Source organism: Vombatus ursinus, unplaced genomic scaffold (assembly GCF_900497805.2).
Source record: "Vombatus ursinus unplaced genomic scaffold, bare-nosed wombat genome assembly UNPS02014770.1, whole genome shotgun sequence".
Classification (NCBI taxonomy): domain Eukaryota; kingdom Metazoa; phylum Chordata; class Mammalia; order Diprotodontia; family Vombatidae; genus Vombatus; species Vombatus ursinus.
In genome coordinates, this window is record NW_020954548.1 from 35369494 (window position 1) to 35389328 (window position 19835).

At 41.6% G+C, this 19835-nt stretch overlaps 1 protein-coding gene and 1 pseudogene across 1 annotated transcript; both read left to right on the top strand.

Annotated features, from left to right (window-relative positions):
* Positions 1-1182: 1182 nt before the first annotated feature.
* LOC114043977 (zinc finger protein 3-like) lies at positions 1183-18501 on the top strand. Its single transcript, XM_027863280.1, has 3 exons — positions 1183-1303; positions 10729-10876; positions 15683-18501. The coding sequence occupies exon 3, from the start codon at positions 15850-15852 to the stop codon at positions 16669-16671; it is 822 nt and encodes a 273-aa protein (XP_027719081.1). The 5' UTR covers positions 1183-1303; positions 10729-10876; positions 15683-15849; the 3' UTR covers positions 16672-18501.
* LOC114043978 lies at positions 1666-2773 on the top strand (annotated as a pseudogene).
* Positions 18502-19835: the final 1334 nt, after the last annotated feature.

Below are 19835 nucleotides of genomic sequence, written 5' to 3' on the forward strand. Positions count from 1 at the left end.
TCATGAAAACCTGAACGCAAATCCAGCCTCAGACACGTACTGGTCTGTCACTCTGTCTTGCCGGAGTTTTCTGATCTGTAAAATGGGGATAATAACTGTCCCCACATGCCAGGATGGCGGTGTAGAAGAGACATTATTTCTTCAGAATGGGCTTTCTTTTCAGATTTAAAAACACTGGCTATTGTTATTGCTGGATTTCCAAAGGTTACCCAGAGGAATAGGTATAAAAGCTGCCTGGTACAGGGGGCGGGAGGTGTAGACAGAAAAAGGTGAATGGAACAGAAGAGCGAACCCCAGGGCCTGAAGAAGACAGGGTTGGGTAAACACGTGCCCCCCAAATCTGGAGAGAGCCGGTGGACGGCAGGGCCGGTGGGGCCCCGACAAAGGCGCGGGCGGACCTTTGCTCCCGCGCCCGCAGGGAGCCCCGCGAGTTAGGCAGCGCGGACCGGAGGGTCACCTCCAAGAAAACGGCCCAAGCCAAGGCCTCCCCCTTTCTCTGAGCCAGGCCGACCCGCCCCCCCACCCGCCGCGATGACGTCACCGGCGCGGGACCAGCCCGATTTCCCGGCGCTAAACTCCTACGCTTCATCCCCACTGCCATCTTCCCTGTGGGCAAGGAGGTAAGGAGGCAAGGAGGCAGGAGGGGGAGGGGCCGTCCTCTTCTAGGTGGAGGAGCCAGGACTCGCTTAACACACAGAGCTGCAGGAGGACACTTCCCTTAGAGGGAGAAGGGCTTAAGCATCTACAGCTGGGGCGCACAGGATGTCATGGGCGCTCGTACGAGCTGTCGCTGGACTACGATTCCCAGAAGCCTCCGGGTCCTCGGGACGTCCGTTTCCTCCGACTACGTTTCCCAGCAATCCGGGCGGCGCTGGTCTCTGGGGACGTGCAGCCAGCTTCCTTTGTGTGCTGGACTCTGAGCCTTGAGCTCCCTGACTCAGTGAAGCGTTTGGGTAGTAGCAGTGGCTGCAGCGGGTCCGTGTAGTGTGGACCTACGCCCTCTTGTGTAGAGCCAGCCCGGGGCGGAGCATGGACTCTGGTGGAGTCACGTGCCGCCCAAGCCTGTCACTATAGCAACCGCTTGACAGTGTTACCTTTGTCTCTATCACCCCGGGAAATGTAGTCCGGAAGTGTAGGTGAGAACCGAGTCTGGGCCGTGGAGGAGGGGTCGGGGAGGCGGGAGTGTGGGAACATCCCTGGAGTGAGGAATGCCTCAGTTACTTACGAGCTCAGAGAAATCGCCAGATTCCAGTGTCAATTTAGAAGCCTGTGATCTTGACAATTGTGTTTTTGCCTCTGAATGGTGAGTATGGGTATGAAAGAAGTCATAAGCATTTATATAGCACCTACTATGTGCCGCTACAATTATTGTCTTATTTGACCTTCACAGCAATCATGGGTTGTAGGTGCTATTATTATCCCCATTTAATAGTTGGGGAAACTGAGGCAAAGAGGGTCAGTAACTTGCCCAGGGTCACACAGCTAGTGTCTGACGCTGGATTTGAACTGGAGTCTTCCTGACCACAGGCCCAGAGCCGTGTGTGGTACAACAGCTAGTTGCCTGGGCAGTAATCATCAGAGGCAGGATCAGAGCCCATGTGCTTTGTCTTGAAAGCCAGAGCTCTTTCCACTTTAGCAGAAAAGAAATCTGGGTCCGTTTTCAAAATGGAGGTAAAACAGCTAGGTGACCCCCCTGTGCCCGACTCTTGTCGCCTTCATGGGGAGGGTTTGGGGGAGCAGGGTCATGATCCAAAAGAACCAGAGCAGTTGAGAAAACTGTTTATTGGTGGCTTGAACTTTGAAACTCTGGATGATAGCTTAAGAGAAGACTTTGAAAAATTTGGCACTGTCACATATTGTGTGGTGATGAGGGGTCCCCAAACAAAAAGTTCCCGAGGCTTTGGCTTTGCAACTTATCCTAGCGTAGAAGAGGTAGATGCAGCAGCCTGTGCTGGGCCACCTAAGGTTGATGGGTGTGTAGTGGAACAAAAGAGAGCTGTTTCCAGAGAGGATTCTCTAAAACATGGTGCACATCTAACTGTGAAGAAAATTTTTGTTGGTGGTATTAAAGAAGATACAGAAGAATATAATTTAAGATTTGAATGGTATGGCAAGATTGAAACTGTAGAAGTTATGGAAGATCGACAGAGTGGAAAGAAGAAAGGTTTTGCTTTTGTAACTTTTGATGATCATGATACAGTTGACAAAATTGTTGTTCAGAAATATGCTATTAATGGGCGTAACTGAAGTGAAGCAAGAGATGCAGTCTGCTGGCTCACAAAGAGGTCATGGAGGTGGCTCCAGCAGTTCCTCCTTGGGTGGAGGAGGAAACTTTGGTGGAAGAGGTGGTTATGGTGGTGGTGATGGTGGCAGCAGAGGCAGTTATGGAGGTGGAGATGGTGGATACAATGGATTTGGTGGAGATGGTGGATACAATGGATTTGGTGGAGATGATGGCAACTATGGAGGTGGTCCTGGCTACAATAGTACAAGGGGTTATGGTGGTCTTGGTGGACCTAGATATGGAAACCAAGGTTCTGGATATGGTGGGAGTGGAGGAGGATATGATAGTTAAAATGAAGGAGGAAATTTTGGTGATGGTAACTGTGGTGGCGGTGGGAACTATAATGATTTTGGAAATTATAGTGGACAGCAGCAGTCAAATTATGGACCCAAGAAAGGAGGCAGTTTTGGTGAAAGGAGTTCAGGCAGTCCTTGTGGTGGTTATGGATCTGGTGGTGGAAGTGGTGGATGTGGTAGCAGAAGGTTCTAAAAACTCAACAGAAGAGGGAGCAGGAGAGAGTAAGGAGTTGTCAAAAAAGCTGCAGGTTACTTTGAGACAGTCATCACGAATGCATTAGAGGAACTATAAAATTCTGCCACAGAAGGAATGATGATCACAGTCAGAAAAGTTACTGCAGCTTAAACAGGAAACCCTTCTTATTCAGGACTATCATAGCCACAGTTTGCAAAAAGTTCAGCTATTGATTAATGCAATGTAGTGTCAATTAGATGTACATTCCTGAGGTCTTTTATCTGTTGTAGCTTTGTTTTTTCTTTTTATTTCATCAGGTATATTGCCCTGTGAATTGTGGTGGTTGTACTAGGAATAAAAAAAATCAAGGAATTTTTAACTTAAAAAAAAAAGGTAGAAAATATATGGGAAATGTGATAGATGGAGTAAGTTTTAGTGAGAGACCCAGCCTGATGTTGACATGGTTATTTTGAACCTACTCACCCACTGGGTACAGTTTGTACCTTTTTTTTCTTTTTTTTTTCTTTTTTATCTTTTTCTTTTTTAGTTAATTAATTTTTAGTTTTCAACATTCACTTTCACAAGATTTTGAGTTCCAAATTTTCTCCTCATTTCTCCCCTCCCCCACCCCAAGACGGCATGCATTCTGCATATCCCTTCCCCCAATCTGCCCTCCCTTCTATCACCCCTCCCCCCCTACTTCTCTTATCCCCTTCTCCTTCTATTTTCCTGTAGGGCAGGATAGATTTCTATACTCCATTGCCTGTGTATCTTATTTCCCAGTTCCATGTAAAACTTTTTAACATTTCTTTTTAAAACTTTGGGTTCCAAATTCTCTCCCTTCCTCCCTCCCCACCCACTCTCATTGAGAAGGTAAGCAACTCGATATAGGTTATACATGTGTAGTCATACAAAACACTTCCATAATAGTCATGTTAGGAAAAACTAACTATATTTCCCTTCATCCTGTCCCAGCCCCACTCCTCCCCCTGTTTATTCTATTCTCTTTTTTGACCCTGTCCCTCCTCAGAAGTATTTGCTTCTGATTACCCCCTCCCCCAATCTGCCCTCCCTTCTATTATCCCCACTTCTTATCCCCTTCCCCTTATTTTCCTGTAGAGTAAGATAGATTTCCATACCCAATTGAGTGTGTATGTTATTCTCTCCGTAAGCCAAATCAAATGAGAGTAAGATTCACCCATTCCCTCTCAACTCCCCCCACTTTCCCTACACTGTAAAAGCTTTTTCTTGTCTGTTTTATGTGAGATAATTTATTCCATTCTACCTCTCCCTTTCTCCTTCTCCCAGTATAATCCTCTCTCACCCCTTAATTTTATTTTTTGGATATCATCCCTTCATATTCAATTTACCCTGTGCCCTCTATCTATATCTATATCTCTCTCTCTATATATATTTTCCCCTCTGACTACCCTAATACTGAGAAAGGTCTCATGAGTTACAAATATCATCTTTCCATGTAGTAATGTAAACAGTTCAACTTTAACAAGTCCCTTACGATTTCTCTTTCCTGTTTACCTTTTCATGCTTCTTTTGAGTCTTGTATTTGAAAGTCAGATTTTCTATTCAGCTCTAGTCTTTTCATCAAGAATGCTTGAAAGTCTTCGATTTCACTGAATATCCATTTTTACCCCTGAAGGATTATACTCAGTTTTGCTGGGTAGGTGATTCTTGGTTGTAATCCTATTTCCTTTGCCCTCCAGAGTATTATATTCCATGCCCTATGGTCCCTTAATGTAGAAGCTGTTAAATCTTGTGTTATCCTGATTGTGTGTCCACAATACTTGAATTGTTTCTTTCTGGATGCTTGTAATATTTTCTCCTTGATCTGGGAACTCTGAAATTTGACTACAATATTCCTTGGAGTTTCCCTTTGGGGATCTCTTTCAGGAGGGCTTCGGTGGATTCTTTCAATTTCTATTTTGCCCTCTGGTTCTAAAATATCAAGGCAGTTTTCCTTGATAATTTCTTGGAAGATGATGTCTAGGCTCTTTTTTTAAATCATGGCTTTCAGATAGTCCAATAATTTTAAAATTCTCTCTCCTGGATCTATTTTCCAGGTCAGTTGTTTTTCCAGTGAGATATTTCACATTGTCTTCTATTTTTTTCATTCTTTTGGTTTTGTTTTACAAGTGTCTTGATTTCTCATAAAGTCACTAGCTTCCAATTGCTCCATTCTAATTTTTAAGGAAGTATTTTCTTCAGTGAACTTTTGGACTTTCTTTTCCATCTGGCCAATTTTACTTTTTTAAGGCATTCTTCTCCTCATTGGCTTTGTGGACTTCTTTTGCCATTTGGGTTAGGCTATTTTTTTTTTAAGACAATTGGGGTTAAGTGACTTGCCCAGGGTCACACAGCTAGTAAGTGTCAAGTGTTTGGTCGGAGGCCGGATTTGAACTCAGGTCTTCCTGACTTCAGGGCTGGTGCTCTATCCACTGTGCCACCTATCTGCCCCCTTGGTTAGGCTATTTTTTAAGGTGTTATTTTCTTCAGTATTTTTTTGGGTCTCCTTTAGCAAGCTGTTGACTTGTTTTTAATGATTTTCTTACATCACTCTCATTTCTCTTTCCAGTTTTTCCTCTATGTCTCTTACTTGTTTCTCAAACTCCTTTTTGAGCTCTTCCATGGCCTGGGACTGATTCATATTTTTCTTGGAGGCTTTGGATGTAGGAGCTTTGACTTGTTGTCTTCTGGTTATATGTTTTGATCTTCTTTGTTACCAAAGAAAGATTCTATGGTCTGACTTTTTTTGTGAAGTTTGCTCATGATCCCAGCCAATTACTTGAGTTATAAACTCTTTGTTAAGGTAGGGGTCTGCTTCCAGTGTGGAGAGTGTACTGTCCCAAGCTTCAGGGGTTTTGTGTAGCTGTTTTCAGAGATACTTCTAAGGACTTGTAAATTTTCAGTTTTTCTAAGGTGGTGTGATCAAGGATGAGATGTTTACTCCTTTCCTGGCCTGTACTGTGGTCTATGAGTGACCACAAGCACTGTTTTCTGCCTTGGAACTGTGAGGAGGATTTCCTCTCCACAGCCATAGCAAGTTCCACCAAGCCAGTGCTACTCCTCCTCGCCCCAGGACCACCCCTCAGAACTGTGACCCAGATCTCAGCATGGGCAAAGCAAGAGAATCCTGCACCAGCAAAGAGATCCTTGCAATCCCCCTCTGATCAGCCACTTGATTCCCCCTCAGTCTGTGGACTGGAAGCTCAGGAAGCAGCTGCCGCACTGGGGCTGCGCCAGGACTGGGGCTGGGACCAGCTTGTCTCTCACTGGGGTCACAGACTTTTCCTACTTACCTTCTAAGTTGTCTTTGTTGTTTGTGGGTTGAGAAGTCTGGAAACCACCATAGCTGCGTGTGATTCAGTCCTCTGAGGGCTGCTCGAGGTTTGCTGAGGCCTGTTTTGCCTGCTCGCCCATGTGTAACTGCGTTCCTCTCCCCACCTGGCGCTATATACCTTTCTGATCAACCTTCCAGGTTGTCTTGGGCTGGAAGTTTGTTTTACTCTATCTTTTTGTGGGTTCTGCTGCTCTAGAATTTGTTTAGAGACTTTTTTACAGGTATTTGGAGGGGTTTAGGGGAGAGCTCAAGTAAGTCACTGCTTTTACTCTGCCACCTTGGCTCCACCTCCCTTCATTTTAATTTTTAAGGAATTATTTTTTTCAGTGATCTTTTGGACCTCCTTTTCCATTTGGCCAATTCTGGTTTTTGAGGCATTCTTCTTCTTATTGGCTTTTTGAACCTCTTTTGCCATTTGAGTTAGTCTATTTTTAAGGTGTTATTTTCTTCAGTGTTTTTTTTTGGGTCTCATTTAGCAAGCTATTGAGTTGTTTTTCATGATTTTCTTGCATCACTCTCATTTCTCTTCCCAATTTTTCCTACTTCACTTACTTGCTTCTCAGAATCCTTTTTTGAGCTCTTCCATAGACTGGGACCAATTCATATTTTTTTTGGGAGGCTTTGGATGTAAGAGCTTTGACTTTGTTGTCTTCTTCTGACTGTATGTTTTGATCTTCTTTGTCACCAAAGTAAGATTCTGTAGTCTGAGTTTTTTTGTGCTGTTTGCTTATGTTGCTAGCCAATTACTTGAGTTATAAACTTTTTGTTAAGGTAAGGGTCTGCTTCCAGTGTGGAGGATGTACTTCCCCAAGCTTCTGGGGTATTGTGCAGCTATTTTCAGAGATACTTGTAGAGAGATGTAAATTTTCAGTTCTTCCTAGGTGATATGATCAAAGGAGAGGTTTTTACTCCTTTCCTGGCCTGTGCTGTGGCTTATGAGTGACCACAAGCACTCTTTTCTGCCTTGGAACTGGAAGGAGGATTCCCTTTCCACCGCTGCCACAAGCTTTGCCGTGCCAGCACTCCTCCTTACCCCAGGTTCACCACCCAGGACTATGACCCAGATCCAAGCGCAGGCAAAGCAAGAGAATCCTGCCTCTACGCCAGCAAAGAGATCCCTGCAATCCCCCTCTGATCAACCACTCAATCCCCCCACCATCTATGGGCTGAGAGGTCCAGAAGTAGCCGCTGCCCTGAGGCTGTGCCAGGACTGGAGCCTGACCAAGATCCTCTCTCACCCAGGTCTCACAGATTTTCCTAGTGACCTTCTAAGTTGTCTTTGATATTTTTGGGTTGAGAAGTCTGGAAACCGCTACAGCTGCCAGTGATTCAGTCCCCTGAGGCCTGCTTCAGGTTCCCTGAGGCCCTGTCTTTGGCTTCCTGGCCCATGCTTAACTATGCTTCTCTCCCAGCCCATCATAACAGACCTTTCCCATCAACCATCCAGGTTTTCTTGGGCTGGAAATTTGTTTCACTGTCTTTTTGTGGGTTCTGCTGCTCTAGAATTTGTTTAGAGCCATTTTTTTACAGGTATTTGGAGGGGTTTGGGGGAGGGCTCAAGCAAGGCACTGCTTTTACTCTGCCATCTTGGCTCCACCCCCCATCTTGTGACTTTCTACTAGCCAAGTGTTATTCAGGGTTGGTGATGGATCAGTATGGAAAGTGAAAGAGGCAAAGGATTCTCAGGTGATGCCTGATGTCACTGAAATAGGTGACCTATAGGGTCAAGCCTGGGTGGCGCCACAGCAGCAGTGAAAGTTGAGGGGACAGAATGAACATTATTGTGATTTTGGGCAGCAGGTTTGGTAGGAATGGCAAGGTGGAGAGTTAGATTGTGATCAGAGTAGGAAATTTAAGAGTTGCAGACTTTAGAGTTGGAGCAGTGCCAAATGTTCCTGAGGCCCAAGGCATGATTCATCTAACCTGGTGGCTAAATAAAATAGAATGGGGATGAATGTGGTTGAAGTTGAGGAGGCTGAGGATTCATGAGGTCAGAGTATTAGAAATAGAAAAGATCCTGGTTTCCCTTTTCACTTGTCCAAGTAACTTCAATGTGCATATTTAAGATCCTGTTATTTTACGGCACTCACAGTCAAATGCAGGAACATGAAAACATATGAAAGATTAAATGACACATGAGCATTGAGTAACAGCACAAGAAAATACAATATATGTCACATGATTAATTCCCAAATAGGTGGTAATCTGAACTCCCCGGTGTTTCTGGAATTATTGCAAAGGGTTTGAAAATCCATATTCATATTATCGTTTTGAGCTTCAGCGCTAGCAAAATGCACCCTGTGAGTGGTGGAGGGGTCCGTAATTTTTTTCTATTAAAAAGAGGTTCATGGGGCAGGTAGGTGGCGCAGTTGATAAGAGCACCAGCCCTGGAGACAGGAGGACCCGAGTTCAAATTCGGCCTCACACACATAACACTAGCTATGTGACTCTGGGCAAGTCACTTAACCCCAATTGCCTCACACACACACACACACACACACATACACACACAAAATAAAGGGGTGAAGGAGGTATTCTCATGCTTTAGCATCCCTGGATATATCATACATTTTCAAATACAGAGGACTGTGAAATGTCAGTTGGATTAGTCTGAGAATGTTTCATGGAAGGTGATTAAGACCTTGAACTGGTTCTTATAGGAGAAATTTTATAGAAATTATATATATATATATGTATATGTATATGTATGTATATATGTATGTGTGTGTATATGTATGTATAGAAATGTGTACACACACACACACACACACACACATACCTCACACGGAAGGCAGAGGTAATAATGTGAGAAAAGGTAGGAAAACAGATACAGTATTTAGAGGATCCTTGACTAGTTTGGGGTGGATTCTTATATTTAGGTTGTTGTTTAAGATAAGGCTAGACATAAAACAGGGTCTTCCATGATAGGCTAAGGAGTTTGGACTTGATCAGTAGCATTGGGGAGCCAGTGATGGTTTTTTTGAACCAAAATGCAATTTTGTTGCTGTGGTGTGTTGACTTAGTAAAGCAAGACTAGAGGCAGGGAGACCATTTTAGGAGGCAACTTCAGTTGTCCATCATGAACATTTCAAATATTTTAAGTGCTTTCTGTATTCCAGGATTGGTGATAGGTGATAGGGATACAAAGGCAGACATGAGACAGTTCCTCTCCTAGGGGTAAGGGGAATGGCCAGAATCTGAATTATGGAAGGGGCAGGGGAAATTAGAAAGAAAAAAAAAATTAGGAAGGAAAATTCAAGAGGACTTGGTGAATGACTAGATATAAGGAGTTAGGGAAAAAATCAAAGATGACTGAGTTTTTTTAACTGGTTGGTTTAATTGCTGGTCTGCATGAAAGTAAATGAGATCTCTGAGGGAGAGTGTGGAGAAAGAGTAGAGGACAAAAGCTGAATCCTGGGATAAGCATATTTGTAAGTATGTAGAAAAGAACCAGAGAAGAACATAGAGGAACAGTCAGAAAGGTAGGAGAACAAGAATGGTGTGGAATTACTGAAGCCAAAGGAGGAAAGAATTTTAGAAAGCTATCAGGTAGTTATCAGTACCAAATGTGGTGAAAGGTCAAAGAAGATGAAGACTGAGAATAAACATGGAGTGGGAGGGAGGAAATTAATTGAGTATGAAATGTACTGGATTTGGATTCAGAAGACCTGGGCTTGAATCCTGTCTCTTCTACTTAGTAGAGCAAGTCATGTATTAGAGGAAGACCACTGTCTGGTCCTCAGTTTCCTCATCCTGTAAAATGAAAGGGTTGGACTAGATGACTTTTAAGATTCCTTTCAGCTATTATCTTCTATCACAACCACAAGGGAGGTAAGCCCATTTTCCCAGCTTTTGTTCAGTCAGCATATTCTGTATTCTAAATCCTCTCTAATAGACTGTACTGAGAGTTTATGCTTAAACACAGTTACTGTGCCACAACGTGGTTTTTCATAGTTTCTAAAAGTTAAAGTAATATTATGGATATGGTAGTTTTATTGTATAATTTTTGGTTGATTAACTGTGGTAATCTTACTTTTTTTCCTTTTCCTTTTTTTTTTGTTTTGGTGAGGCAATTGGGGTTAAGTGACTTGCTAGTCACACAGCTAGTAGGTATTATTTTTCTGGTCTGAGACTGGATTTGAACTCAGATCCTCCTGACTCCAGGGCCGGAGCTCTATCTACTGTGCCACCCAGCTGCCCCTACACTTTATTTTTAATTGGTAAAAATGGATAAATATAAATAGGAGTTTTTCCACAATTATTAGAAGTTTTCTTGTACATTCATCTTACTAAATCATTCGTTGTTCAAATAGCCATATAATATAATTAACTCAAATTTCAGAAGATTTCCTTTTTATCAGCAACAAAAATTTCTGTTGTAGTTAATTCTTTCATGTGCCAATTGAGCCTTTCTCCTGAAAGGAGCAAACTGTTTAGTAATGAAAAGGAACCTCCTGGGTTGTTTTATGGTTAATCTTAATACAGTCTCTTTAAACCTGACAAACAAAACTCTAGTTCTTTCTCCTCTGTCCTGTATCTCTGGGCTTCCTTTCTGTATTGATGTTTTTGTTTTCATAGTGGTTCCTTTACAACCCTAAACATATCTCATTATCTCCAGGTTGCATCAAGCACACAGAGAGAGGCAGGGGCCTGGGAGAAGATGGCACCCTTGAGAGCAGCACAGAATGCACTGAATGTCCAGCTTCAGCCTATGAACGCCCAGATCAAGTGTGAGTCTCCAGAGCCCCAGTTCCTGCAAGAAAGAGGTGAGGAGCAAGGGGAAGGAAGAAGGGAGTGAAGAGAATGGGGCTTGTTTCTCAATCAGTTAGAATAGCATCTGACTCCTCAATTTCTTGTCAACAATGATTAAGAGGAAGTGTGATATACAACAATGATATAAGAGGAAGAGGATTTGGTATCAAAGGACATTGTTTTCAGTGCTGGCTTTGACAATTCCAATCAATGTGATTTTGAGCAAATCATGTAACTTGTCTGGGCCTCAGATTTCTCTTCTGTCAAGTGAGGGTGTGGGAGTAGATCATCTTTTAAGCCCTCACCTATTTAAAGTGGATGATTCCATGAAGCTGTGGAGAGATTTTTATTTTAAAGCCCAATCATCTCAGGTGTTAACATTATTTTGTACATTAGAAGGTCATAATTGTCACCATTATTACGTCTGCCTTCAGTGTTAGGTGTGTGTGTGTGTGTGTGTATGTGTGTGTATGTGTGTATATGTATATTTCTATACACATAAATATGTATATATTTCTCCTGTAAGAACCTGTTCAAGGTCTTAATCATCTTTCATGAAACATTCTCAGACTAATCTAACTGACATTCCATAGTCCTCTGTATTTGAAAATGTATGATATATCCAGGGATTCTAAAGCATGAGAACCCCTCCTTCTCCCTTTTTTTGTGTGTGGTTCAGTTATCCCCAGCAAATTTTGCATTAGTGTTTTTATTAACAACTTTACAAAGCTATTATATATTTTTCTATTTTTATTTTATTTATTTATTTATTTTTATCTAGGCAATGGGGTTAAGTGACTTGCCCAGGGTCACACAGCTAGTAGGTGTTATGTGTCTGAGGTCGAATTTAAACTCAGGTCCTCCTGAATCCAGGGCCGGTGCTCTATCTACGGCACCACCTAGCTGCCTCACAAAGCTATTATAGTACATTTGCTTTGTGCTTTGTTGACATCAAGGTAAGTTAATGAACAATTACTAAGCCCCTACTGTGTGCCATGCATTGTGCTAAGTGCTGATTGTATAAAGAAAGGCAAAAAACAGTCCCTGGTCTCAAGAAGCTCACAGTCTAATGGGAAAGACAGCGTGCAAATAACTGTGTACAAACAAGATACATGTTATATGGTATAAATTGAGGATAGTCAACAGAAGGAAGGCACCAGCATAATGAAAATGAGAAGAGCATCCTGTAGAAAATGTTAGCTGAGATTTAAAGGAAGGCATGAAAATCAGGAGGCAGGGTTGGGGAGACTATTCCAGTCATGGGAGACAGCCAGTGAAAAATGCAAGGAGTGGGAAATTCATAGTTATGTTTGAGGCACATCAAGGAGGCCTATGACACTGGAACTCTGGTATGTGCAGGGAGGTAAGATTTAGGAAGCCTGGAAAGAGGAGAACATTGGACACGGTAGCAGCAATATTGTAACACAGTCAACTGTGAAAGACTGAGCTGTTGTTGTTAATGATCAATTAAAGATCTGATAATTCCAAAACACTCGTGATGAAAAATACTGTCCACTTCCAGAGAGAGAACTGATGAACCCTGAGGGTTTCTTGAAGCATATTTTTTCTACTTTTTTAATTTTTCTTGCTTTTTTTTTTTAACATGGCTTATATGGAAATATATTTTGCATGACTTCAACTTCACATGTATAATGAGTATCATTGCTTGCCTTCTCAACTAGAGGGAGGGGGAGAATTTAGAATTGAAAATTAAAAAATTAATTAAAATAATTCAAAACAAACAAAAGAATACTAGAAAGGTAAGAGGAAGCTAGATTTTTAAAGGTTTTAAGAGCCAGATAAACAATTTTCATATTTCATCCAAGAAGGGCCACTGGAGTTTATTGAATGAAATAGTGCAATAGTCATACATATGCTTTAGGGAGATCAGCCTTACAACTGAATGGAAGATTGACTGAAATAGGGAGGAACTTGAGGCAGAGAGATCAACCATAAGGCTATTGCATTAGTCTAAGCAAGAGCTGATGAAAACCTGTGCCAGGCTAATAGCACTGCCATTGGAGAGAAGGATGCACATCCTAGAGGTGTTAGGAAGGTGAAAAGCACAGGACTTGATAGCCCTTTTGATTGGAAAGCGAGAGAGAGTGAGGAGTCCAGGATGACCCCTAGGTTTTGAGCCTGGGAAGGGGTGCTTTGGGTAGTACTAATGAAGTTGGAAGAAGGGAGGATTTAGGGGGAATAGTAATGAGTTCAGTTTTGGACATTTTGAGCTTAAGATGTCTATGGAACATTTTGTTTAAGATGTCTTATTGGCAGTTGGAAATGAGATCCTGAAGTTCAGGAAAGAGATTAGGGCTGGCTAGGTAGATCTGAGAATCATCCAATTAGAGGTGATAATTGAGTATATGGGAGCTGATGAGATCACCAAAAGAAATAGTATAGAGGGAGAAGAGAAGAGGTCACAGGACAGAGCCTTGGGGGACACCTATAATTAGTGCTGGCCTTGACAAATGTTCAGTGAAGGAGACTGAGAAGGAACAGTCAGGCAGGAGGAAAAAGCAGGAGAGAGCAGTGTGGGTGAAACCTGGAGAGGAGCATGTCAAGGAGAAGAGGGTGACTGACATTGTCACAGGCTATAGAGAGTTCAAGAAGGATGAAGGGTGGGAAAGGTCATCAGACTTGACAATTAAGAGATTGTTAGTAACTTAGGAGAGAGGAGTTTCAGTTGAATGGTGAGGTCAGAAGCCAGACCACAGAGAGGTAAAAAGAGAGAGAGAGTGTGATAGGGAAGGAAGTGGAGGCACCTATTGTAAAAGATCATCTCAAGGAGGTTAGCCAGGAAAGGGAGGAAAAATAGAGAGTGATAGCTAGTGAGAATGGACATGTCAGGTGAGGTTTTTTGAGGACAGAGGAGATGTGGACATGTTGGTAGGCAGCAGGGCAGCAGCCAGAAGATTAAAGCCAGGGAAAGATTAAAGATAAGTGATGGAGTGGGGATGACAGAGAGGGCAGTCTGTTAGAGGAGACAGGAAAGAATGGGATCTCTTGAGCAGGTAGAGGGGTGAGCCTTGGTAAGCTCTCTCTTCAAGAGATCCAGGAGTAAAGCTAATGGCAGAAGACCTGTGAGTGATCTGAGAGGAGGAGGGAGGAGAAAAGAAGGAGGTCTTGACAAATGACCCCAATTTTTTCATTGAAATATAGGGCAAGGTTTTCAATTGAGAGAGTCGGGTCTGGGAGTCATTGGAAGTATGAGGAGGGATGACTAGTTTTAGATAAGGTGCTGCTGTGAGTGGGGTAGTGAATTGATTTAGGAGGTTCAAAAGGAATGCCTTGGTGTAGTGAGGACCCAATTGAGGTTATGTAACATAAATTTGAGGCAGCTAGCTGGCTTAGTGGATAGAGTGCTGGTCCTGGAGTCAGGAAGACCTGAGTTCAAATTTTGCTTCAGACACTTTTTAGCTCTGTGACCCTGGGCAAGTCACTTAACCTCTGTGAGGTCTTGTAGAGTCAGACACAACTGAACAATCTTTTTTCATCACACTCAGTTCCCAATTCCTTCACTCCCAACCCTCCCTTGTAACTTATAATGTACAGATGAGCAAGACACATACGTTGGACTTGCCTGACAATATATGGCTCATTGACAATATATGGCTATAATTTACCAGCCCTCTGCTGAGAGACACGTATTTTACCAGCATCACTCCACTGCTCAGAGTTCTGAAATCCTTGAACACTGTTTTCCTTTACATAATAGCAATCATGTTAATTGTGCTTTGGAGTTTGCTTCATTCTTAATGAACTGTTGTTCATGAAAGGCTTCTCAAGCTTTTCTGAGTGCTTCATATTGATAATTTCTTATGGCACAATAATATTCCATTATTTTCATATACCACAGTTTGTTCACTCATTCCTCATGTGATGGGCTCGCACTTCCTTCAAGTTCTTTGTTATAATAAAAAGTGCTGTTATGAATATTTTGTATACGAGACCATTCCCTCTGTCTTTGGCTTCCTAAGTTCCCTGATTTGTCTCTTCTTTCTTATTGTCATAGACTGGTTCACTTTTTGTGCTACATTGTCCTTTCTGCCACATACCTCTTGCCTGCCTCCATCACTTGGCACCTGTGTTTTCACCCTTGTTTCCTATTACCATTTCCTCTAGATTGGGATACTGTTTGTGAAAGCTCACTGAAACATGTATAGACTGCATGCATATCTTGCACAGCATATAATTTAATTGTGACTGTTCTTTGTCTAAAAGCAATGTGACATTCAATGAAATGGTGATGGACTTAGTTTTTTTTTTTAATTTTTAATTTAATTTAATTTTTTTATTTTTCTTTTTAGTGAGGCAATCGGGGTTAAGTGACTTGCCCAAGGTCACACAGCTAGTATGTGTCAAGTGTTTGGTCAGAGGCCAGATTTGAACTCAGGTCCTCCTGACTTTAGGGCTGGTGCTCTATTCACTGCGCCACCTAGCTGCCCCTTAATGGTGATGGATTTAGAATCTGCATTTTAGTTCCAGCTCCCCAACCCACTAACTATGTGATGTTGATCTATTCATTTAATCTCTCTTGGCCTGTTTTCTCATCTGTAAGAGAGGATATTGGAATAGATTGCCTGGAAAGAGCCTTCCCACTCTAAATCTCTTATCTTCTCCCCTCTCTTATCCTTGCTTTCCTAATATGTAAAAATAGGATAATCATACTTCCTGCTTATTCAAAGGGTGGTTGTAATAACCACAACAGATAATGTATACAAAGGACTCTGAGATGTGAACCCTTGTTAATATTCCTTTTAAGAAGGTTCCTTTCTTCCAGCATACATGACATTTGTGTTTTCTGTTGATCATTTCAGATTTTGAGACTAGTACCAAGTGGTCTGTTCCAAAGCAGGAATTTTCTGAAGAAGTGGAGTCACAGGAAAGGATATCTAGAAGATTCCCAGTGGATGTTTCCAAAGGAGCCAAGGTTGGAGAAGCCTGTGAATGTGAAGGCACTTTAGACAAGCAATAGGGAAACAAAATGGAGAAAGACAGATCCCTTTCCCAGGATGGAAATTTTATGGTAGTGACCATCCCTGAAAAAGTTGCCTTAGAAGAAAATAGCCATAAATATGAGTGTCTGAGTAGCTGCTATTTGAACTCAGATCTAGTTATACATAGAGTAGAGAAACCCTATGTATCTGCTAGAAATGATCAAAACTCCAGACAGAATTCATCTTCTAATGTGCATCAAAACAATGAAACTGGTAGGAAACCTTATGAGTGTAACGAATGTGAGAAAACTTTTAAGCAGAACTCAGATCTTAGAAAGCATCAGAGAATTCATATGGGAGTGAAACCTCACAAATGTACTCAGTGTGGGAAAACATTCAGTCAAGGCTCTGATCTTAAGAAGCATCAAAGAATTCATACAGGAGAGAAGCCCTATACATGTGGTGAATGTGGGAAAGCCTTTAGGGGTAGCTCAGACCTTATTCAGCATCAAAGGATTCACACTGGAAATAAACCCTATGAATGTAGTAACTGTGGGGAAGCTTTTAGTAGGAGCTCACACCTTGTTCAACATCGAAGAATTCATACTGGAGAAAAACCCTATCACTGTAGGGAATGTGGGAAAGCCTTCAGCCAGAACTCTTCCCTTATTCAACATCAGAGAATTCATACTGGAGAAAAACCCTATGAGTGTAATGAATGTGGGAGAGCCTTCAATCAACGCTCAGCTCTTACTCAACATCAGAGAATTCATACTGGAGAGAAGCCCTATGAATGTAAAGAATGTGGGAAAGTCTTCAGGCATAGGTCTGGCCTTATGACACATCAGAGAGTACACACCAGAGTTTAACCTTGTGCAGATTTTGATTATGAGGAATCTGCAGACAACTTTGCTCTTACTAAATCTCAGAAAATTCAGCTGGGGATCAAAATCCCATAAAGTAATTGTGAGGTCCTCAAAGGTAGAGCCTATGTTTGTCTTATTGTATATGGCTGTCAACTGAGTTCCATGTGCCTATGAAACCTTTCTTGAGGTTTCTTTTGTGATTGACTAATCTTTTTTTCTTGCTATTTGTTATCTAAAGTTTTTACTGTTACTGTTGTCAATAGTTATCTTTAAGGGGGAGAGTACATGATTTTTGCCTCTTTAGAAAGGATGGAATTCATATCCCAGGAAAATGAAGATTGTACTTCAGGGGATCAGTGCAGTTTTGGGTGGTCAGTGCCCCTTCTTCAGGATGTATAATGTAGGCGTCTGAGTTCTCTGAAATGAATTGGGGACAATTTTTTAAGAACATCTAAGTAGACAGTTACTGGCCTAGAGGACAGTACGATGACAACTATTTATGGTTCACAGTCATTTTGACCTATATCTGGGAAGAAGAGACTGGATCTTGAGGCAGGTAGAGTGTTTAACATAATAATATCCTGATGTCCGTTAATGATTACCACTATCACCCCTCTTCTTCCCTTAGCCAGAAGTCACCTTGTATCATGACCACTCAGGCCTTGTGGTCTGTGTCCTGAGAACTACACCCCTCAGTCTGTCTGGCCCATTGAGATATCTCATTTCCTTAATACATTCTTCAGGGAGAGAGTGGTTAAGGTATTTCTGTTTTCTCTCATGTTAGTGCTGAAAAACCATGATTCAGAAGAGCAGTTACTGGCTCAGTTCCTAGCATAGGTCTAGGGACACTTTAGGCCCTTCTGGCCCCTGAGAAGGCAGAGAAGATGCTGTTCAGCTTCTTTGTCCCTGAAAGTCCCAATTTTCCACAGTGTTATGGGTTTGACTTGAATGACTTCCTTTTTTTCCTGATTTGTCACTCTATAGACTTTTCCAACTATAATGTTGGAAAGAGATTTTACTTTGTACCTTTCTTTGATCAGTCAGTACCCTGAAAGCTATTGTTACAGAGGAGTGGGTACATAGGTATGCTGTCTGCATATATGTGTTGTGAGCACATGTTTACCTTTGTTGGCCATCCAGTATTTTTTTCCTTTGTGGCCTCCTTTCCATAGCCTCCCATAAAAAATTACGCATATTCTCACTCTGAACAAGGGAGAAGAACTTGTCTTAGGGGGTGTGTGTGTGTGTGTGTGTGTCTATATTTTAACTTGAATTGTCTCCAACATTAGAATATGTTACTGCTCTTTAATACATCCTGCTTTATGACACCAGATGGGGGATGTAGCCCTGGGAATTTGGAAGAAGGTGCTTTGGTAACTGTTGTTGGAGGAATTATGCAGCTCACAGATAGGCCACCATCGTGGATGCAATGGCAACTGATCAGTCAGGAACTCAGGTGTAGAGAATGGACAAGGGGCAAGCATCCATTCCACTAACTTAGGAAATGGGATCATAGCCATTTTGTGATGGAATGGTCAGCAGTCTCTGGATGTAGAAATATTTCTTTTAGACCAATTAAACCATATCATTAGTCCCTGTCCAGGATATGAAAATGCCAAGCAGTGGGCCAAAATAAAAAGACTAAAACCCTAAAAAGGTTATGGCCCCAATCCTTAGTCACTATAGAATTAGAAGGAAGCACCGTAGTTTTTGGATGGTGGGTTAGTGGCAGCTGAATTATATAATAAGGACTGTGAGGCCTATGGTTGAGATAAGAAGGAAGGTAGTTTAATCCTAAGAACTATTAATCTAGCTCTTGGACATAAAATGGTATGATACATATTTTATTTTTATTTATTTCATAAATTTTTTATTCATTTTAAACTTAAATACAAAATGAGAAAAGAAAAAAAGAGAACAGTTCCATGTACATAGCAGAACATAAGAGAAGATTCAATATAAAAGTATAAATGTCCATTTCAAGAAAACCTATATAATTGATACTACACATTGTCTTCAAAGCTACCCAGCTTTTCTTTGCTCCCTTGTAGGTTTTCTTTTCTTTTCTGCTGTGCACTTTTTACTCTTTTTTTTCCTTCCTCCCCTCCCTAAAGAAAGGCTAGTATTCAACACTGATATACATACACATATATGTGTATATAGATATAGATACACACACAACCCTACATAGATATCTATAAACATACACATATAAGTAAGATGGTACTATGCATATTTCCACTTGTCATCTCTTTCTCTGGAGGTAGATAGCATCTTCCTTCATAGGGCCAAGTCTTTCCTTGTTTTTTTTCTAAATCAACCAGTTCATCATTTCCTATATCACAGCAGTATTCCAACACAATCACATCCTCTCAAAGAGATTGTCCATCAAAGTTTTTTCCCCAGTTTTCTGCATTCCATCTATTCCTGGCTATGTTGGTTTTATTTATACAAGATTTGTGTGTGTGAACTGATGCTTCCCTTCATCTTATTTGGCTCAGGCCATTATGTCATCTTGACAAAGGGTTTTTTGTAAACTAACTCTTGTCACCCAATAGGTTATCTATTCCTCTGCCATCTACAAATTTGAGAAACATAGCCCCTATGTCTTGTTACAAAGTATTGACAACAATGTTGAAGAATTTAAGGCCGAGGACAGATAACTGAGACAGTCCGATGGACATCCCCTTCCAAGCTGATGATCCATCAATGGCTACTCTTGGGGTCAGTCAGATCCACTTCACCGTACCATCACATAGCTCTTACATCGCCATCTTGTCGCCAAAGATAACATGAGAACCATTGTTACATGCTTTGCTCAAATCCAGCAGTTCCAGTAAACTGCATCTACAGCCTTCCCCTGTTCTACAAGTCTAGTTACCTTCAATAGAGACAGTGAGCTTAGGCTGGCAAGATTCTATTTTTTATTCTTGATAAAGCCATTCTGGCTTTTAATGATCTTTACTTCCCATTCTCAGTGCTTGTAAACTATCTCTTTAGTAGTGTTTGAGAATATTGTTAGGAGTAATTCAAGCTCCCGATATGGTTTTTGCAGACTCCTGTCTCTTCTCTTTTTTGCTCTATTCTTATTCCATGACACTCATTTCCAACTTTACAAATAGATGAAAACTGGAATATTCAGCTTAGAAAATTTAAAAATCATTGTT